Here is a 22,643-nt window from a genome sequence, read left to right as displayed (position 1 = left end):
AGCCGCTTATTTATTCCAATCACAACTTTCTTGAAGATCACTAATTATTACTTCACAGAATAGTAGTAGTAAACATAAAATAGTCATCATAAATGAAATTTATTCCGCATTAACACTACCCCACTAACCTCAAACCCGGAAATCAGGATAAGCGGAAGTACACAAAGTGGCGTAAATAAACCGATGCTTAGCGGCGTTTTGGGATTGTTATGTGACGTATAAAGCCATTAACTCGTTTCGTCACGTGTCGCTTCATGTTTAGTCATTTTCATTGTTGCGTCACGGGTGTGCTTTAATATAAGAATAAGTCTAGCCTCAAAAACAAAAGATCGAAAGGGAGGCGCCGTCGTGGTCTTGTGACGTCACGGTGCCGGAGGAACGCAGAGGTGTCAAACGAGCTGAGCAGCCGCCGGACTAGGATGCGCAACTTTTTCCATACTGCTGTAAATTCTGCCAAACTCATGCCGGCCTACACTTCCAAGATTTTTTTTGGTCAATATGATATTTGTTAAAGTGCTTCTCACGTTTTACTGCATTCTTCATACCACAGGTAAGTTTTTATTAACAAGCTTTGAGGCAGTTCAGTTCTTCACCTTTTTTAGTACGATTTACTTGAAATCAAGCTGTTTGAAAATTATAATTTAATTTTACCGACACACCGTGCCGCCGACAAACACGCACGCACGACCCCCACGCACGCACACACTTACACGCGCACGCCCCCTACGCACGATTAGTGCCACTTTTGGCCTACTAGTAGAAATAATGGTAAGCCATATAAGCCGTTATTTGATATATCTGCTTTTCCTCATAGTTTATACACTTGTGCTATCATCATTATTAGTTAGACAATTAAGCATACTAGTACAACCTCGGCGTCTCACCAGTGACTATTTTCCACCAAACTGACAGTAATACAATTTTGGCATACTACTAGGTCCTATCACGACTAGTACTAGTAGCAGTCACAAAAATCTTACTTTGTTATTCTCATGAGTCACCACAATGCCTTGACCAACACCTTTGCGTCTCGGCCATGTGATTGTCTAATAAATATTTGCGTAAAAGTCGAAGTGGCCAACACAATATTGGTGAAAAACATTCCTTTAATTCTCAGCACTTTTACATCGCCTTTGTATTTCGTTGCAGCCCTGTTGAGAAGACAATTGAACAACTATATTGGCCATTATGAGGGTTTATCTTATGACACCGAGGCCCTGCACAAGAGGCACCAGAGAGCCAAGAGGTCACTCTCACCTCAAGACCATACCCTGCACCTCAACTTCCATTCTCACGGCAGGTCAGTTGGAGAACGAGCACACATCCACCATTACTTCTCTCACGATTGTGTGACTCTTTCTAAAAACAAAACAAAACATGTGACTGTTTTTTATGGAGGACTGGAAGTGCCAAAATTAAATAAATAAATAAATGAATACACCATAAAATGTTTAATTAATTTTTTAAATTAATTAATTGAATATAGAATTATATAAATAATTGTGTCATCAATTAATTAAATTACCAATGATTATAAGTAAAAAAAAAATCTATATAATTATGTATTTAATTAATTATGTATTTATTTTTTTATGTATTTAAAAACTGTTGTTTCATTAGTAGACACAAGGCGTACTAAAGGAAATTGTGGTTCATATGAACATTTTCAACCTTTATCTGCTACGTTGGGTTTAATAAGGAGGCATTGTGAGCAGTCACTGCATTGCCTCAGGTTTGGGCAAGTCCACAGCTCATGTGCACTTCATGTGATGCGGTGTGTGGTGATTTGAAAGAGGATTATGAAAACTCAACTCTGGATCTGTGCATGCGGTTATGCTCACGAGATATTCTCATCGAGTAGTCATGCAGACACAACGACTGCCTGTGGCTTTCGTTAGATTATGTCTACATGTGTTGCTTTGCCGTTGGTGTTCACATATCCTTTTCTTTCTCCAACTGCAATTATCGATTGTAACCGCGAGCATGTCAATGGCCTTTTGCATTGTGTGGAAATTCACAAATGTGAAGCTACTCGCTGTAAAGCCTCAGGAGAAGTTGGTTCGTTTGGGTTGGATTATTTCACGACTGAAACCAGTCATTTCTTTAACATGGTTCATGATTTTGTTCATGCCGGATATGTTAGTGCTTTATGACCCTCTCCACTTGAGCACTTTGTCGCCATCTTGTGGTGTCTATTGAAAATCGCGGTTTACTGTATATGATAATGTTATTTCTTGTTTTAACACCACATACGGTATGTCACATTTAGGCATTTCAACCTGCACATGAAGAAAGACAGCTCAATGTTTACTCCAGATGTTGTCTTGGATGTGTCAGGAGAGGAGGTACCAATTGACACCTCACATATCTACAGCGGCAAACTCTTAGGTAGGTCTCTAATTTTTATCACGATACAACATACGAGCACTCACTCTCGCCTTTTCAACGACTTCCCCTTTTGGGAGCCCCCGTGCTTGCGTGGCTTCTGCAGAGTTGAAATGAACTCAATCCTGTTTGTCAGGTTGCATGCATCCATTCTTGTTCCCGAACAATGTTTATCTTTGTGTTAATAAATCTAGGATAATATTTGTGGCAATGCCAGCATTGGGGTCATCCACATATTTTCTTCACGCTGCTTCATTTGGTGTTCGTCATGTTTCAGGTGAAAATGATACACTGAGCCACGGATCTGTAATCAACGGGCGCTTCGAGGGCTTTATTCAAACCCAGCAAGGAATATATTACGTTGAACCCTCAGAAAGGTACTTGAAGGAAAAGAATGTCTCCTTCCACTCCATCATTTATCATGAGGATGATGTCAGTAAGTATGTTTTTTTTGTTTGTTTGTTTTTTAAACAGAATTTATGGCTTTATATTTGTTGATGCTAAAAGCCAGAGATGGGCACTCCATCCTTCATCCGCGACCTGGGCACCCTTCCGTCATCGTCCCTCCGTGCTTTACTCATAAAAATAATCGGTATCTGTCCCCATTCGTCCAACCGTCCTTACCTTTTCGCGCGTCATGTTATCTCACATTTGCACTGATGTCGTCTATTGGCGGATTAGATTAGGATTAGACAGGCTGTGTGTGTTTCTACTTGACCCGGGTACGGACGATTAAAGGGACGGAGGAAAACCCACTGACTGCGTCAGTCCTTTTTTGAAAAGTTTCTCGTCCTCCCGCCCCAAAGTGTGCTGGACGGCCCTGGGACGGAATACCCATCTCTGCTAAAAGATACTCTGCGAGATTGTCTTTAGGTCTTAATTCCACTGTATACGTATAAATAGATTTAATATAATATATGTTGAATCCAATCCGGTGCTTTCCGAAAAAGTACTTACATTTCGGTACTCGCTGATACTAGAGTAGAGTACGAAAATATATATAATTATGCTAATTATTGGGGTTTTTTGCACTTAAATTTGAAAATCGATTTTTTCCTACTTATATTTGATAATTATTGATTTTTTAATATTTAATAAAAATTTATTTTTGTACTTATATTTGATAATTATTGATGTATTTTTTTACTTTATTTTCTTAAATATGGCGTGTGCTTCTAATGTAACACTTTTTAGACTAACAACTTAATCATTACGACCTGACAACACAACAGAAAAAATCGAGTAGATTACAAACAAATTAAGCAAAACAAAAATGAATCATTACAACTGTGACTGTGTATTGTATGCTAACTAAAGCATTCAATACAAATAGAAATGTTCCTGCTTATCCGTTTTTTTAAAAATTGTATTAAAAAAGACACATGATAATAAGTAAATAATAATAATCAAGCATTTCTGTCGTATTGTATTTCAAGCATTTCATTCACGTCCTTTTTTCCGCCTGTTTGCCAGCTTATCCTCATAAATACGGCTCCGATGGAGGCTGTGCTGATCCCTCTGTGTTTGAAAGAATGAGGAAGTACCAGGCATCTGCGGTTGACCCGCCTGTCAACGTAAGTGGCAACATTGCAAATAATGCATCACCTCACTCTAAACTCTCTCACACTACCACTCATGTATCCTACATTTTGCATTTTTTTTTAATGTTCATTAGAGTGTAAATAGTGAGCATGCAGAAGCGGGAAACTATGGTCCTGTCATTTTAAGAAAGAAGAGAGCAACGGCGGAAGATAAGAACGTGTGCGAGCTCTACATTCAGATCGACCACCTTTTCTACAACTACTTTGGCACTCGAGAAGCTGTCACTGCTCAGGTATCATCTCAAAGACAAGGAGAGACGTGCATTGATTTTAGATGCCCCATATTTTCCTGAGACATGAATCAAAATCTTAACTTTGGCCACAGATCTCCAGCCATGTTCGGGCGGCGAATTCCATTTACCAGATTGTCGACTTCAATGGCATTCGAAATATCAGCTTCATGGTTAAAAGGATCAGGGTGAGTTGTGTGATATGACATGGACTGGAATTCTGCGTTAAGTTCCATATACGTATTCTAAATAGCTGGATATAGCTGCTGAAGCGATGCGATGGCAAAAACCTAAATAAAACATCTGAAAAAGCAGCGGCATGCTAACTGACAAAATAACGTCTAATTCTTGGCGTTTTTGTTGTTTCAACAATTATAACCTGTAGCTCTTTGATTTTTTTTTTTTTTTAATATAATTCATAATGTTCACCAGCGATGCTCCTTCTCAAGAGCTTTGTAACTACCGCATGTTGCAGATCGGCCAGAAGGAGATGGATGGAGTGTTTTGGTAAACTCACCTCATCGGAGAAAAAAAGTCATTCAAATACATTTAAATTAAAATGAACAAAAGTACAATAATATATATGTCTTTGACACATCACAGTATTTAGAAAATAAAACATTAACGAGGTCTATTCATTAAATTTTTTTTAAATTCGGCGGGCCGGATTAAAATGTTAATGGGCCGCATGTGGCCCCCGGGCCGTAGTTTGTACACGCCTGCAATACTTATTCAACTTGCACAGCCTCCAAAAAGGCGCTAAGTGCTGATTGTGCATCTACCGTGATTATTGTGCATGTAGCCCAAGTTGAATTTGTTGGGAAAAAAAAAATCTGTCCTGATTAATGACCTCACCTCTTAGATAAACACCACAAACGACCAGAGCGACAACCCTTTCCGTTTCCCCAACATTGGAGTGGAGAAGTTTTTAGAGATCAACTCTGAACAGAACCACGATGACTACTGCCTGGCCTACGTCTTCACTCACAGAGACTTCGCCCGTGGCGTTCTCGGCCTGGCATGGATTAGCTTTCCCTCAGGTTCGTCACGTACAGTCTGGGTGAGCTTTTCCAACAGGAACAACAAAAGGTCTTTTTATTTTTTCACAAAAGTTCAGAGGTTTTTTTTTTTGTTTTAAACATTCACTTGGCAGACAGCTCATAATCTATACAAATGGCTATTTTCAATTAATTACATTTTTTTGCAACAAACAAAGCCGCCCCCCCCCCCCCCATAAAAAAGGACAGATGTCTAATGGCAATGAACAAGCTGACAATAACATCAGACAAAATGTGCAGCTTTCATTTTGGTTATATTTACTTGTATATATACTGTACCTAAACCATGCTTGTTGAAAACTAAATGTTTTATATTTAACATTGATGAATTGATACTGCCATCTGCGTGAAAGCTTTTCTCACCACCTTGATGAGTCAAGTCAGTAAAAGGAAAAAGACCACCTTAAGTGTCTTCTGTTGTTTAATTCAGCCACAAGTAGACTGAAAGTGTAATACGTAATTGGGGGTGCAGACTTGTGATGGGAAAATGAAGCTTCAAATTTGCCTCATGAACCAGCTGCTGTATTTTTGAGTCCTCTAGATGGCACTGTTGCTTTAAATAAAGGCTTTAAAAAATGTTCAATTCAGTGTGCTTTTCAGCAAAATGTTGAACAGAGAGTGCCATCTACAGGAGTCCAAAGATACTACAACTGGTTCATGAAGCAGATTTGAAGCGTCATTTCCCCATCACTAGTTCTTTTTGGAAAATGAACCCCTGCTTGCAGTCGCATAATCAAGTGTTGCTCCGTCCACAGGAGTAACTGGAGGCATCTGTGAGAGAAACCGACTGTTCATCGATGGCAAACGGAAGTCCCTGAACACCGGCGTTATGACCGTGCAGAACTACGCCATGCACGTACCTACGAAGGTGTCGCACCTCACCTTTGCCCATGAGCTGGGACACAATTTTGGCTCTCTTGTAAGTGCGAACCTCCAAAACACTCCAACCCTGGCACGACCTTTCGGCATTGTAACCTGCAACACGTTGTCTATATTGGCAGCATGACTCTGGGAACCAGTGCACCCCTGGAGAGTCTACCAATCTGGCCCAAAAGGAAAAGGGCAATTACCTTATGTATGCACGAGCCACGTCAGGAAACAAGATCAACAATAACAAGTTTTCAATGTGCAGCATCGGCAATATAAGTGCCGTTCTGGCAATGAAAAAGGATATCTGTTTTGTCGGTAAATCTTTTAGTGCTTATCAAATGTTTGGTAGACATCTTCATGCCCTTACTTGTTTTATGTTGCTGTGCCACTCTCTGAGCCTTTAACTCATTCACTATCTGCCGTCTTCAGAACACATCGACCATTTTTGACTCATCTTTCAAGACCCACGGAGTAATGTGACGATGGAAGCTATCCCCCAAAAAAAAAAAACATTTTTATTCATACCGCTTCATTTTTAACCTATTGTTACCTTACGAGCTCCTGTCTTTTAAACTGGGATTTTAAATGTTTTAAAAAAGAAAATAGTCTATCATTTGAAGTCAATGGTTACAAATCATAAGAGTATGGAAAATGCATTTAAAAAGAGATGCTTAGATTTAAATGTGAAGTGTAAGTACTTTGTGGAAAAAAGGGCAAAAATAAGATCTGCTGCTGGTAAATGTTTTTCAATAGGGAAATTTTAATGTGAAATGTAAATATTTCATGTCAAAAGAGGCAGAAAATGTAAGATTTGTATATAAGATTTGTTCACTGTATTGGCATTGAGGTACTAATTTTAGATGTGAAATGTAAATTGCTGTAAAAAGGGAAATATTTATTCTTGTGAAATATATTTAAATAGAGATGTTAAAAAAACATTTAAATGTGAAATGTAAATATTTCCTGTAAACAATGTAGAAAATAGATTTATTATCTGATGGAGTTGCTGAGAGGGAAATTTAAATGTAAATGAAATGTAAATATTCCCCATAAAAAGGGACAGAAAATGTAACATTTATTTTTGTATCGTTTATTTTTGCTCCTCCTGTGAAATGAGATGTTAAAATGGAAAGTTCAATGAAATGTAAACATTTCCTGTAAAAAGAGGCAGAAAATGAGAATTAAAATAAAATAAAACCCTTGCACCTCAACAAACCTGCCAAGAGAGAGGGCAGCCGACCAAAAAAAACGTCTGGCAAATGATCAACCATCTCATCAATTCAAGAACATGATGCTGTTGGAATATAATACCAGGATGGCCGAGTGGTCTAAGGCGCCGCGTTCAGGACCCAGTCTCCCCAGGAGGCCTGGGTTCGAATCTCGAATTTCCCCATTGTGGGACTAATAAAGGGCAAATTATTATTATTATTATTATTATATATTGAGCAAAATCAATTAAGACTTAGCAGCAACTGAAGAGAACAGAAAATGCACGGGAATAAAATCCTGTGGAATTTTAAATTTTATGTTGTAATGTACTTTTCACCAATACTCACTTGACGTTCAAATAGTTTACTTTTTGTCAACTGCGAATGAGCGTTCAATGTCAAAATTATTAGATTGACAACTATGAAACGAGCAACGTTGACCCACTGAATTGCCCGAATGAACATCTGGCTTTTTTACATGGTGTTCGTCATTCACTCATGCGCGTCTTTTTCACAAATGCAGCTCACTGTGATATGTACGTTTTACGATTTTTCACGTTGATGTCAGTTGGAATTCCACGGCAGTGAATGAGTTAATTGGTCCACTGCGATAAATTATTTTTCTGAATCTCTTGCTGGAATTTCGTTTTCATTTTGTGCTGTCTGTGTAGTGTCTGGACAGCCTATCTGTGGCAATGGACTTCTGGAGAACGGAGAGGAGTGTGACTGCGGGTACAGTGAAGAGTGTACAGACCCATGCTGCTATAACGCCGATGAAGAGCAGGGCAAAAGATGTAAACTCCAACCTGGAAAGATTTGCAGGTCAGATGTCATCAATATATAGGCCTGTTTCCATCAAGTGCTTCTATACACTATGCATACATATTTTGCTATTGTACTTCCGTAGTTGCTCCAAGTTGTGAAAAGGTAACAAAATAGCTATCTGAGACCAGATTATACTTTTTATTTTATTTTTTATTTATGTATTTTTATTATTTTAAATTTTTCTATCTTATACCAGATTAGAATTTTAATTTTATTTTTTATTTTTAATTTTTTTTAAATTTTATTTTTTATTTTATTTTTAATTTTATTTTAATTTAATTTTTTATTTATATTTATATTTATATTTATATTTATATTTATATTTATATTTATATTTATATTTATATATTTTATTAGTCCACTGGGATAATATTATAATATTTTATAGTATTCTATAATATTAGATAATAATGTAATATAAAATATAAAGAAAACTACAACTAATAAAACCTAGACTAAAATGAGGCATTTTTGAAAAAACTAAAACTAATAATAAAAAACTAGCATTGAACAAACCTGCTCTAAAAAATCTTCTTAAAACTATCCAAATTTAAAAAACAACTCAAAATGAAATAAAAATGAACTATTATATAAAAATGTTTCAATAAAAATAACAATGCCAAAACTATTATAACCCTGGCATGGACGACTATCAATGCCGCTCTAGCAATCAACTAGTCTACATAGCCGAGCCGTTAGTGGAATAAATGCAAACCCTTTTTTTTCTTTTCTTTTCTGCAGTCCAAGCCAAGGCCCGTGCTGCACCGAGGCATGCACTTTTAAGGGCACGCTTGACAGGTGCAGGAAGAAGTCTGAATGTGCTTCTCAGGTCATGTGCAGTGGCGTCGCTGCTCGGTGTCCTGCTTCGCAACTAAAGGAAAACTTCACTTCTTGCAATGAAGACACGCAAGTCTGTATTAACGGGGTACGTGATCTTCCGTTTCACATGCATGTTGTAATTGGAATACGTTGATTTATGTTGAATATTTCCTATCCACTTCTTTGGAACAGGTCTGTTCCGGTTCCATTTGTGAGAAGTACAACCTGGAAGTATGTACATGCGCGATAGAGAATGAAAAGGATGAGGCGACTGAACTCTGTCATGTGTGCTGCATGGAAAAAAGTGAGTTGAAAAAAAAAATAAACAACAGTCCTTGGATTTTAATGCATGATGGTGTCAGTCATGACAATTTCCAAAGCTTTTAAGGATCAGGATCTTCAGGAAACAAATGTTCTTTGTGTCCCAAGTGAACCCCAGCACCTGTCGAAGCTCAGGCTCGGAGAAATGGGCCCAATTCTTCAACAGGAAGATGACAAATCTGCAGCCCGGCTCACCGTGCAATGATTTCAAAGGCTACTGCGATGTGTTCAAGAGGTGTCGTCTGGTGGATGCTGACGGGCCTCTGTCAAGGCTCAAGAAAGTCATATTCAATTCGGAAATTTACGAGACCATCGCAGAGTGGATAGTGGTGAGTGTCTTGGATACGACACACCTGATAAAACATTTTGTTTATTTGATTTATTCGATATGTGTCTGTCTTGCAGGATCACTGGTGGGCAGTGCTTTTGATGGGCATCGCTCTCATTTTGTTAATGGTTGGTTTCATCAAGGTCTGCAGCGTCCACACCCCGAGCAACAACCCCAAACTGCCTCCTCCAAAGCCGCTGCCAGGTACCGCACACGTTATTGAGATGCATACTCAATACTGTAACCATGGAAACACTTTGGATTTTGCAAGCTGTGTGACATCTCTATAACCATGTCAGCCAACATTGGCGTTCAGAAGGATTTGAGCCTAAGGTAACATACAAACGGAACAGAAGGGGCCTAAGATTGACCCTTGAGGGACCCCACATGACATGATCAGATCAGAAAACTTTCAGTGGTCACAAAGTAACTCTTTTTCTCCAAGTAGTACCGGATCCATTTTTAGGACTGTTCCATTTAATCCCACTCAAGTTTCCAACCCTGTTCAACAGAATATTATCGATGGCTACACTGAGATCCAACAAGACAAACACCGACACGCTCCCTGCGACAGTAATAAGAACTGTTTCTGTACTGTGATGATTAAAAAAAATTGCTGTCTCGACAATTTTGGTCAAGAAGGGAAGGTTTGAAATTGGGTCAATAATTTGCTAACAAGGAGACATCCGGCGTTCTCTTGTTGAGAAGCGGCTTGACGACGGCTGCTTAAGGAACCTTGCCTGACTGAAGTGAGCAGTTGATTATTTGCTGTCATTTGATTTGAAAACATTTCACAATAGTTTTGAAAAAGTCCGATGGTAGTGAGTCAATTGAGTGATTTTTTTTTTTGAGAGAGAGAAAATTTCTCATGGTATGGTAATAATTCGTGAGAGAATTGCTGCATCATTTTGAAGTTTTGCTATTTATTTATTTTTTAAATAAACAGGTTAAAAGATTTTTTGGGGGGGTCTCAAACCATTTAATTGCATTTCTATTCATTTCAATGGGGTACGATTGTGCCACGAGATTTTTTATATTTAATATCGCACTAAAGATTACTAAAAGCTTTTTATGTGCTTTAAGGACCTTTTGAGAGTGTTGAGATAATACCAACATTTTAAAGGCTGTAATGTACGACAATTAATTCCAAGTGCTTTATTTTGTTTCTTTATGAATGTAAGCCAAATTGCTGAGCTCTTTACCTTGTAGGTACCTTGAGGAGAAGGCTGCACCAAGCCAGCACTCCGCGGCGTCATCGCCATTACGGAGGAGAGGACCAAATGACTCAAATGGAGCCCTGAACTCTTTGCTCTGAGCCCGTTGCTCCCTTCTAACGACTGCACCGGAAGCATTTGACCCCCGAAGACTTCCTGTACCTTAACTGCGCGTCTTTTGCAGTCGCTGCAGACTTACATGTGATCTGTTAGGTGTTTTTAATGTGACTTTTATTTTTTTAACTAGAGGAGGGAGGAAGCTCGCCTTTCAATGGCTTCTTCCAACTGTACTTTTTGGTTGTTCCTCGCTGCGACCGCAGCAGGACTGCAAGCGAATCGCAGCATTTTACTGCCAATCAAACATTGAGATGTCTTGTTGCTGCCAATCACGCTTTTTTTTTAAATTAACTTATCACGTTGATATTCTTTACACATGATTGTACAGATTTTTCTATAGGCCCCTCCAGAAGTATTTGAACAGTGAGGCCAACTTGTTGATATTTTCTCTAGACTGAAATTTTTAGGTTTGACATTGAGATTCCTATTTCTGTTTTTTCCTGGTATTCAGGTCTGAGAGAGTTCCAAAGTGAGATCAGTCAACTTTTGCAGTATGGGACGTTTTCCAGGTTTTCATCGCTCCACCTTTCACTTTCGCTTTTGGGTGGTTACGCACTTAAGGTAGTGATGGGAAAATGAAGTTTCAAATTCGCTTCATGAACCAGTTGTTGTATTTTTGAGTCCTCTAGATGGCACTGTTGGTTTAAATAAAGGGTTTAAAAAATGTCAAGTCAGTGTGCTTTCAGCCCAACGTTGAACAGAGTGCGCCATCTACTGGAGTCCAAAAATATTACGACTGGTTCATGAAGATTTGAAGCTTCATTTACCTCAATCCATTTATCCAACCTTGTTCTGTCAATCGTCTCGCTTTCATTTGTTTGTTTTACCAGTATAGATCCATTATTGCAAATGTAATGAAACTTCCCAATGGTGGAGTTTTTTTTTTAATTAAAAACCACACGCTGCATTTAAAAAAGAACCCTGTGTGTCTCGCTTTCAGTTTTTTGTTTCAGTCTCTGCTTTATTTTAAATGTTTTTTGTTTTTTTTAATTAAAAACCATGCACACTGCATTTAAAAAAGAATCCTGATTTAGTGGATGGAGTCATTCTTTTACTGCATGAAAGTGTTTTCTGCCAGAAGCCATCAAAACAATTTTGGGACAAGGGAGCAATTTCATGTAAAATTCAGTTTCCCCAAATAGGCATTTAATGGCTTATTACAGTGGTTCTCCAAACTTTTTAAAACAAGTCCTTCACCAACATGAAAATATTGAAACGCAAGGTAGTTGCAGAAAGCTTGATTTAAAAAAAAAAGTTTTTTTCTAGTGATATATTTAAAGTAAATAAGTCTTTTCAATTTGACACACCACAGAGACGTGTTATCAAAAAAAGTATAAAATGACTGAAGTGAAGAGAAGACATTTCTCTCTCAAATGCCGGAAATGTTAAAACATGACCTGACAACTCGCAACTGCTCAGGATGTTATAAGTTGTGATGCAGTCAACTATTTCTTCACATTAAAAGTGCTGAACAACACATGCCACGTATCAAATGAGACCTTCCCGATCTTTGCACTGCACACCCTCATCCGGAAGCTGAGCCCAAAGAGAAGAGCAGTCTATGAAGCGGGTGTGCCTCGTTGTCTCTTTAGCTGCGATTCCTCGTCTTTTGCTGCTTTCCTGGCTCTTGCTGACAGCGCACAAACTCTTTAACTTGTGACATTTCCACATATCATGTCAGGCATGTCATTCTGTAAATGATTAAAAACAAATTGATAGAAGAGGAAATAATCATCCACTAGGGGGCGTTGAAATCCCACAGTCGTGAATTACACAGGGCAATAAATTGTAAACTGAGCCGCACTTTTTTTTTTCCAGACCCATTACCAAGGGCTGGTCGTGCTTGTATGAACAATTTATTATTTTATTTTATTTTTTCTATAATTAAAAAAACAACAACAGAACACTGAATTATAGGGTGTTTCCAAATGTTAGTTTTTAGATTTTAGTGGCAGCAACTCAAATCACTTCAACAAGCAGCAGTTAGTGAACATATCTTTGAAAAATAAATGTCAATCTTATTATTGCCAGTACCCCCCAAACTCTCAAATTAAACTTAGTCTTCAAACTAAACTTACTCTTGAACTAAATCTAAAACAAATAAAATTAGACGTTGTACAGCTACAACAGACACATAGACTTGCTAGCTTTATGCTACCACATATTGGAAAACGCTATAGAAGGGCTAACTGGTAGCATGTAGCATCTGCGTGACTGTGTTTCAGACCCAATAGTGTTATATGTTTTATACGCAGCAAAAGATGACTAATATTAAAGAGGCTTTCTGTGGAATGAGGAGTGTATGTATTTCCAGATCCATTTAATAGAATCAAATTCTTTACATTATATTTAATTATGAGATTACTCTATGCTTTTATAATGTACAATATTACAGAGTGCTATTTTCAGTCATTAAAAATTGTAACATTTCTTATAATTAGCAACAATTCTTAATGACTGAACACATCGACCGATCAGTGTTTTAAAAAAAAATAAATGAAAAAAAAACTACGGAAGTCCCGATCTCAATCACGTGATCAGAAATCGGACACGTTAAGTAATTTTCAGCTGACTGGAATGGGGGGATTTTATATATATAATTTTCTATATATATATATATGTATAGTTATGATTTTTATTTTATTGAGTATTTCACGTGTTTGGTTTATTAAAATAATAATTGATTAATTAATCAATTAATTAATAATTGTTTCTCAACATTAGTTGACATCAAACTCGGACAAAAAAATGTGATCCCTAGGAGGGGGAAAAAAGGGGTGTGTCATACCGTTCTTGTGTGTGGCCATCTTTGACACTAATTTTGCCGACAGTTAGCAGTGGTTTGGTGTCATGTCCGCCCCAAGGCATGATGGTCTGCACTCGGTTCCACACATTTTCCCACAGAGCCGAGCCCTCCCAGTGGAGCTTGAGGAACATTAGATCCCCCAAATGTTTGTCCATGGTGATCAGGAAGGTGTATGTCTTATTACCCCAAACCTGCTCCGTGCTTGCCAAATTGAGAAATGAAACAATGTTACACGACAACATAAAACATCATTTGAATAAGCAACATCGTGCAGATCACGGGATGGAGGGTGGTGCTCACAAGGCAATGGGAAGTTCTCCGCTCTCCTCTTCTGTGCCGGTGAGGGAGATGCTGAGAGAGGGCTTGGTGCTCTGCATGGATTGCTCAAACTGGATCTTCAACTGGTAGTGATAAACTGCACAGGAGGAAGATGAAATACTGATCACAGTCTTTATTATATATGTATTTATATAGATGTTTTTTTTTTTTTTTTACTTTAACCACTTTAGCTTCTTTAATGAAACTTTCCAGATTTTTTTTTTAAGCTCAAATTGCGCCTTTTGGCTCTATTATGGCCCGGGCCAAATAATAACCAAAACAATGACTGAAGTAAAATGGTTTAATTCCTGACTGAACACTTGAAAGTTTTTGTTGTTTAGGTTTTCTACCAGATGACATTATGATTCAATTTTTGGTGACTTCAAATGAGCAGTGAGCAAACAATGACTAATATTTACTGTAACTTATTGAACTGTTGTGAAAGTGTGTGTTTTCTACTGCCCCCTGGTGGCCATGATTCACACACCAGAAAGAGCACATTGACTTTTCATGACACACAGGCTGTTTAAATATGTTCTTACTGTATGTTTTTCGAAATTCATATACTGCGGTAACTGTGCTCTTTTTCTTTGTAAAAAAATGTTGCAAACATTTTTGTTCTTTTTTTTTTTTCAGACGAGCTGTCAACGGACTCCAGCAGACCCCTGTATCTCCTCACAATTTGGGATCCACAAATTAATCTATTCACAAGTTTCATTTTTCAATATTTTAAAAAAAGGTTTATTTTCTTTCAGGGAAAACACTGATTGGAGGTGGATTACAGTTTTTTTTTCTATAAATTTGGAATTAAAAATATTTGCAGATTTTTTTCAATGCATTTACAACGGCGGTTACAAGTGCGGTCGTAGAACAAATTAGATTCAAGTCACCACTGCATATAAAAAAAATATAAAATTTTAGGCATTGTGCAAATTACCCGGAATTTGAAGGATTAAAAAAAATGGATGTGTGTCGGTGGACATACGCTTAAAGGGCATCCTGGATTGTGTTTTCACGTAGAGCCTCTTGTTGTGTTGGCCCGTGCGGACCTTCTTGATGTTGTAGCCCAGCATGTTGCAGCGGTTCCTTCGACAGTCCAAACAGACGCCTTTGTTAAAGGCCCGGTTGTTACTGCACCCGTACGCCTTGATTGGACGGTGCTCGTTGAGCACTGAGTCAATGAACAGATGCACGGAACGCTCGTGGGCGCATTTCACCTTCTGTCCAAAGCCTGCAGCATAGATTGAAAATGGGACAGGGCTTTATTTATTCATGACATTTAGAGAACTGAGCTAAAAGTTGTTTAAATTGTAACTATATATTTTTTATTTTTTAGAAATATCACACTCAAGTAACATAATTGAATAGAATGTAAAGAATCAAGCTTTTATTGATTTTTTTTTAAACACATGACTAGTTTCTCTTATTCGCGCATTGGCCACTTGGGGGCAGTATAATACTGAGATTATTATACATAAAAATGGTTACTCCAAGTTCTTCGCTAAGGATAAAGAATCCATGCCTGGCTGTGAGTATTGTTACATTATATGTCTACGTGTATTTACATGTGAAAATAGGTTACTCGAGTAAAACTGGAAGTATCTCAAATTGTATGTGCTTAAGTCATCAATAGAGATTTTCTGATATTAAATGTGATTAAACATTGGAAGTAAACGCATTCAAAAACAATCAGTGGTTATTAATGATATTTTTATTTATTTTGTTTGTTTAAAAAGACAGACGACCTTGTTTCCCCATCTACACTTCTACATAAGTATGTTAAATCGTTTGATTCGTGTTTTTCTATTTATGTACAGAACTTTGTTTCAGCTGTAGTAGTTCTTAAAATTCTCGACAAATCAAATTGAGCTGAGTTGAGCTGTGACATTTCTCCTAATGCTGAATGTAAATGCTAATTATTCTCCATCATGAAAGCAACGTCTATTTGAACACAAATGGTGCAGCAACCCATGCAGATCGACATATATAATAAGGCATATATATTTATCCTCGGCAAAAATGTCTAATATTAGCTGAGTCAATTGACTGAATGTCACTGAATAGAAGGAAGAAAAGCGACAAAAACTGTTCAATCCTTGACATTCCATTTAATTATATAATTACTCTTTTTATGAAGCACGACATTGCAAACTGCTTTTTTTCTTATTAAAATTTTTTTTATTTTTTTACGTGTGTGGAGGCAGGCTTCAATGAATTAATGACATTGTCATTCATTTCAAATGGGAAAGATTATTTGAAATGATTTAATATGTTTTCACTGGCGAGTTTGATCACGGAACAAATTTGTATCTCAAGGCACCAGCGCTGAAAGTCGCGATCACAGCTGTCTTCGGCACTGATTGGCTCTCGATGGCTTTCATAACAGCATCAAGATGTACATAAATGGACATAATTCTTGTCTAAGGCTGACACCTGTCACATGTTGACGTTATCACATCCGCTTTCAAGTCATCATGTGACTGCGTAGCCTGGAGGCAACTCGCCTCAGACGGTCGGACCGAGCACAGGAAGGAAAGGCACATGTTGCTAATTAACTCCCGAACTTGACAGATGCTTTAATGTAACGCTGCCGTGTTTCTTTTTTTTTTTGCATCGAGACGCACCAAAACACCACAAATTGTCGAGCCACTCGCGCTCAGCTGGAGGGAATTAAATTCATGTGCTCCAATGCACACAAGGAGAAACTGTCAACACCAGCAAAGATGAACGGGCTCAGCTCATCCAGGCTCCTCAAATCTCTGTTTTGAGGTGGCGGCACCAATTAAGAAAAAACAATGTTATGACAGAGCAGCGGAGGAGGATGCGACGCAGCTCTTCCTCTCTGACTGACATGTTTGGCTTTACACATATGCACCAGCACATGAAGACATTTCTTTTGGGAGGGGGGGGGGGCATACATTCTATTGATCTCGTCAGAAGCCTTCAACAACCACTACAAAACAAATTTCTTTATTATACACTCTATAGTGGCTATAAAAAGTTTACACACCCCTGTTCAAATGACAGATTTTTTTTGTGTACTCTAAAAACGATAAGACCAAGATAGATCACTTCGATTTCACATAACCTTTTAACTCAATTTTTATCATTGATATTTCTTTTTGAATGGGGAAGAAAAATAAACTGTAAATATTATAAATTAAAAAGAAAAGCCACTCAAGGGAAGTTAGCTTTTACTTTTTCGACATAACTCATTTCATACTCAAGTTTACTCAATGCGATTGAGGATGGAATTGACAACTAGTGATGGGAAAATGAAGCTTCAAATTTGCTTGATGAAGCAGTTGTTGTATTTTGGAGTCCTGTAGATGGCACTGTTGCTTTAAATAAAGAGTTTAAAAAATGTCAAGTCAGTGTGCTTTCAGCCCAATGTCGAACAGAGAGTGCCATCTACTGGAGTCCAAAAATACTACAAGTGGTTCATGAAGCAGATTTGAAGCTTCATTTACCCATCACTACCGACAACCTTCAGATTTAGAGACGGCTGCTCTACACCTAAGCTATGGCTCGGGAACTAGAGCTGATTATTTTGCTGGTATCTCCAAAAAGAGGACAAAAACCGTCTGGTAGGATTCCGAGGTTTGCACCTGACACCAATTGAGGTTATTTGTTCGATCCTCAACGTCATTGAGCTCCTTTATGTCTGAAATGTGTGTACAAAAACAAAGTGGGTTCCACCTTGGTGTGACTTTTTCAATGTAATGAACTTGTAAAATGTACTCAAAAACCCTTTTGTAAAATTTACTTAAAAATATCTGAGAGAAAAAAATTTTACTAGAATTTTTCAAGTAAATATCACATCCCATTTTTTACAGCGCGCGTGTGCACTCTCATAATGCAAGTGTACCGAATCTCTTGACATGCTCGACATTCTTACCGAGAAGGCCGTACTGGGAGACATGCTCGTAGATGTTGTGCAGGTGGCATCCAGGCTGGGATAAAAGTCGTAATGAGCTACAGCTTGCTCTATGCCCACACTGAGGCCCAGACGCTCATGGGTGAACGTGTGTATGGCGTCCACGAACTCGGCATCGTCGGGCGACAGCCTGTCCGATGGTGACATGCCTTCAAACAACGGTCCGGCAGGATCCAGACCTGCGCAAATGTCAAAGGTCTCCAAGAATTGCTGTTCCGCATGAACACATCTTCATATTTTCAAACTCACCAGTAATTCTTCCAATTTGTTCTCGCCCTTTAAGATAGCTTCCGGCAAATCCGGAGATGTGAGCGCTGAGGCTATAACCAATCAAATGAACCTTCCGGAATGAATATTCATAGTGTTCCTGTGAGAGTCGGAGTAATTGTAATCTATTACTTCTTGCTATGAGTAGTACTCATATGAAAATATTTGTGTCAAAGGTGCATATTTTCTTTACGATATGTTCTATGCTACCAAAACTCTCAACCTGGTTTGGTCATGTGATGTTTCCAAACTGAGCTTTGAATTACTGGGATGTCATTTTCAGTCGACAGCCATATGATCAATCCCGAGATGGATAAAAACGGGTAAAATTGTAAAAAAAAAAAAAAATTGACTTGACTTCCCCTTTAAGGTCCCATGAACTCGTTCACTTTTTAGCACCATGGCAGTTCAATGTTATTTTGGTACAATCTTTTATATAAGTTCTATACAAAGCATTTTAATCAAATGATTATTTAATTTTTTAATTATCATTATTTAATTTCCTAAATTCAAGCGCAGTGCTGTTCATATGGTGCAACTAGTGTGCAAAAATGTCATGCAGCCGTGCGAAATCGCAGTACCTTGAGTGAGGACAACAGATGCGCTATGTCTTTCTCAACAGCGCGCGTGCTGTGTGCCGCTCTCGGGTAGTGCTGCTGAGCCAGGGCCAGCCAATCGGTTATCACGACGTTGACGTCTCTCAGATGAGTCTTGAGGACGGAGGCCAACTTGTTCATCCAGCTCTCCATCATGCCGTCCATCTGACCAAACATCGCCAGACAAACTCTTCATGCGTCAACAGATTCAGTGCTCTACAGACTGACGTCATATGTACTAAAAAAAAAAAATGGTAACACTTTATTTGAATGTGGGTTTATTACACTGTTATAAGACGGTAATAATCATGACATGACACATGTCATGAATATAAATGAATCCTTATGATAGATTAAGTGTCATTTGGTAAATTATGTTACTTTTCTTGCAAAGTTGATGTTTTTTATTTAATTTGAAAATTATGATGTCCTGATCATGATAGCATTATAACAGTCTAATGGACCCACATCCAAATTAAAGTGTTCCCAAAAATATATAAATATTTTTTTTTAGCACACAGTGCTCTTGCATCTGTGCTTGTGAGAGCTGTTTCTGATATTTTGTCCCATTTCATGCTGCACAATATTTAAATAATTTAATTTTTTAATAATTTATTTATTACATTTTGCTGGAATACAACAAATACAACAAAACCTATCTGTCTTTTGGATTAAAAAAACAACAAAAAAACAAACAAACAAACAAAAAAAAACAAAATTTTGAGAATCATGCTTTTCTACAAAAGAGGGGCACTCCCACCACCCCTCAAAAAAAAAAAAAAAAAAAGAAAAACTGGCATTGTGCGGAATCATTGTAGTAGTATTGGCTTTTAACACTGCAACAACTTTGCTAATTAAAACAGAACAGACCCAAGAGAAAAAAAAATCGAGATTTATTTAGCGTATTTTCTGAACTATAGAGCGCATGGTTCGAAATCTAGTCAAAAAGTGGCGGCTTATCATCCGGAAAAAAACGGTATTTATTAAATGAGAACAAGCTTCTCAGTATGAACTACAAGCAGCATCATAAATCAAGCTGTTAAATGAATAATCCACTCCAATGTAAGCATTGTGATCTTTTTTGATAGACCCTCATTAACCCGCACAGGTGTAGGCGCAGCGAGTCGTTCCCCGTCACGCTTCACAGTGAGCCGGCCGGCGGCGTGACCTTACCGACCACCCGTGAGTGATGATGAAGAGGGGATTAGTGGCGTTGAAGCCGCAGGACGAGAGGCCGTGCAGCTGCGCCGGCTCCAGCGTGCAGGTGTCCTCCCCCGCCACAAACAGCCGGAAAACCGAACTGCTGACGTGGGGCTCTTTTGCCTCCACGGGGCCCCTCTTGTCTCCCGGGAGGGCCACATCTCGGGGAGAAAACACACACAAGCTTATCTGTGTGGAACACAACACGGCTGACACACACTCGTGATTGCTCTCAGGTGAATAGTTACAAGGAATATCGAAAGAGTACGCTCGTGACCGTATTGATGGGAATATGTGAGAGTGTGATTGTAAATTGAAAGCTTTTTTTGCGCTTTTATTCAACGGATTCTGATAACAAGCTTGAGGTCCAGCTACTAGTGCACATTTTGTCCTCACGAATGCTATCTTGTACTAAACTTAAATGCTGAAATGTACTCAACAAAAGTATGATTTTGGATTAAAAAATAATAATAATCAATCGCAATTATATATGAAATCTGACAATTTAATTCAGTGATGCCTCACTTTCCACTAGAGGGAGACAAAGTGCCACACTTGAATAACTATACTAGACAATTCGGCCCACTTTGGCAGTGTTTTTCTCGTCATGTTTTTTTGTTCCCCACACCATTCTAAGACATTCTTGCACACTGTTACGACAAGTGGTGTCGCTTGTCGTGAGGCAAAACTGTGTGCTAGTTGATATCCACATTTAAATTGAAAAATGTCACTACTAGTAGCACACATGTAGTTTTCCTACTGGTTTGCCAAAGTTGCTCTACTTGTGAGGACCATGAGAGTACTAGTATATGAATTTAAGATGGATATCAAATAAATGCTCAAATGGATGGAAAGCAGCATGAGCATGTACACACTAGTGCATGAGCTTGGCTTTCCATAAAGCTGTGTTAGTCTTCACTAGTGAAACAATTCAATGCATTTGTAGAAGTAGAACAACAGTCTTACAAAAAATATTTTTCTACAACTTGTGCCACTTTCGGTCTAAATAGTGCACTACTAACATTACTAGGCCCAACTATTTGGTATTTATTTTGCACTAGTAGCCTCCGAGACCCCACTAGCAGTATAAAAATGACCACTCGTAATTTTGCCTTACTTGTAATATTTATTGTCCTACTAGTCTGCTAAAATGGTCCTACATGTATACAGAAAAAAAATTAAATAAATAAATATATATATATATATATATATATATATATATATATATTTTAAAAAAAATTAATTTATTTTATTTTTTACAGAATGAATGAATTCAAACCCACCATTCAGATTCATTCTCACAAGAAAAAAAAATCAAACCCTTACAATTTAAAATAAATAAAAAATGATAACTTCTGGACAATTTGTGTGTGTTTTCAGACCTCGTTACTCACTTGCTGGATGTCCTCGCGCCTTCCTTCCTTCCTTCCACCACCTGAATTGTTAGCAGCAGACGACACAAAACTTTGAACACAAACACGACGTTGCATTCTCTCATCATTCCTTCGGGTGTCACAGTCAAGTCGGGGAATGAGATCCTTTCTCCCGTTGTTTGTGTCAGATGGGCCAAGTCGACGTCATGTGGACTAAAGTCAAGTACAGTAGAGTACAGAAAAGTGAGGCCCGCGGCTGGCGGCGTATGGATAAGGGGCACTGGGCCTGTGCTGATTGGCTGGGGTCAGGACATGAGGATCGAACAGGTTGCGAAATTCCCCGAGCGACCAACGGAGTCGGGAGGCCGCCTGAAGCAATGCGACAGGAATCATGCGCCAGCCAGCATACCAACTTCGTACTTAGAGCTCAAATAGAAATAATTCAATATTTCAAAGAAGTCAGTGTGGAAATATCCTTTATTCAGATTGTTTATTCCAGGTTATTAAGTGCAGGACAGGCCTTAATTATAAAAGGTTGTGTTTTTGAATTTCATATGTGTGACTATTCTGCTGCAATGTCAAGGAATTTGCGAATTAATTCTCTTAAATGAAAAAAAATAAAAAATTGAAAAAATGTCAAAATTAGTCTTGAATAAATATTTTTGAGAGTGTATAGTCTATGATTTATTTTTTATTATTTATTCAAGATATGACTTTTTCAGAAGACTAATTTTCCATTTCTTAAGTAATAAACCGATTTTTTTTCCGAGTACAAATTAAATAATGGAATGGATCTGCGTTTAATCCATATAATATATATGAGTTGTCTTGAACTACTCAAATAAATGAAATTTTCCACGATATTTGAATTTCAACTGTATATAGGTCACAATGACACTCATTATTTGTTGTCCTTTTCGGAGTTCGGTACGCTTCCATATCTTTGCGTCGAAGCTGTCCCCAAAATCAAGTGGACATGGATCCAAACGTAAACACAAAAACGGTCACTTCCAATGTTGATGCTTGAGATAATGCACTCTTTTCAGTCGGGAGTTCCATGAAGTCAAACATGTGACGTCAAGTCGACAGAATTGTTCAAACGTCAACATTATTTGAGTGTGTGCCACGATTGATCGCCAGACTTGAAATAATTTTGATTAAATCACCACC

At 38.0% G+C, this 22,643-nt stretch overlaps 2 protein-coding genes across 2 annotated transcripts; one reads left to right on the top strand and one right to left on the bottom strand.

Annotated features, from left to right (window-relative positions):
• The first annotated feature begins 369 nt into the window (after window positions 1-369).
• On the top strand, window positions 370-11,530 carry adam10a (ADAM metallopeptidase domain 10a). The gene is made up of 16 exons (XM_088297022.1): window positions 370-550; window positions 1,150-1,300; window positions 2,270-2,388; window positions 2,663-2,821; window positions 3,859-3,959; window positions 4,061-4,219; window positions 4,312-4,404; window positions 5,079-5,256; window positions 6,030-6,193; window positions 6,276-6,459; window positions 8,024-8,174; window positions 8,919-9,102; window positions 9,189-9,300; window positions 9,426-9,646; window positions 9,723-9,849; window positions 10,855-11,530. Exons 1-16 carry the CDS (start codon window positions 499-501, stop codon window positions 10,944-10,946), a joined length of 2,247 nt encoding a protein of 748 aa, XP_088153148.1. The 5' UTR covers window positions 370-498; the 3' UTR covers window positions 10,947-11,530.
• A 1,034-nt stretch (window positions 11,531-12,564) lies between these two features.
• Window positions 12,565-21,668, bottom strand: lipca (lipase, hepatic a). The gene is given in 11 exon segments (XM_088297111.1): window positions 12,565-12,646; window positions 13,765-13,983; window positions 14,083-14,197; window positions 15,086-15,331; window positions 17,999-18,055; window positions 18,058-18,216; window positions 18,287-18,404; window positions 18,886-19,065; window positions 20,074-20,261; window positions 21,384-21,397; window positions 21,495-21,668. Coding segments are annotated over 11 exon segments (1,485 nt in total). The 5' UTR covers window positions 21,602-21,668.
• Window positions 21,669-22,643: the final 975 nt, after the last annotated feature.

Source organism: Idiotropiscis lumnitzeri, chromosome 5 (assembly GCF_059441095.1).
Source record: "Idiotropiscis lumnitzeri isolate Australia: NSW breed Sydney's pygmy pipehorse chromosome 5, RoL_Ilum_1.0, whole genome shotgun sequence".
Lineage (NCBI taxonomy): Eukaryota > Metazoa > Chordata > Actinopteri > Syngnathiformes > Syngnathidae > Idiotropiscis > Idiotropiscis lumnitzeri.
This window is presented reverse-complemented; position numbering and strand designations above follow the sequence as displayed.

Excerpts from the sequence above, each read along its gene's own strand:
- adam10a (XM_088297022.1), top strand. The coding sequence starts at position 499 with ATGATATTTGTTAAAGTGCTTCTCACGTTTTACTGCATTCTTCATACC. Across the intron at positions 6,460-8,023 it reads AAAGGATATCTGTTTTGTCG|TGTCTGGACAGCCTATCTGT; the intron begins GTAAATCTTTTA and ends CTGTCTGTGTAG. Across the intron at positions 8,175-8,918 it reads CAACCTGGAAAGATTTGCAG|TCCAAGCCAAGGCCCGTGCT; the intron begins GTCAGATGTCAT and ends TCTTTTCTGCAG.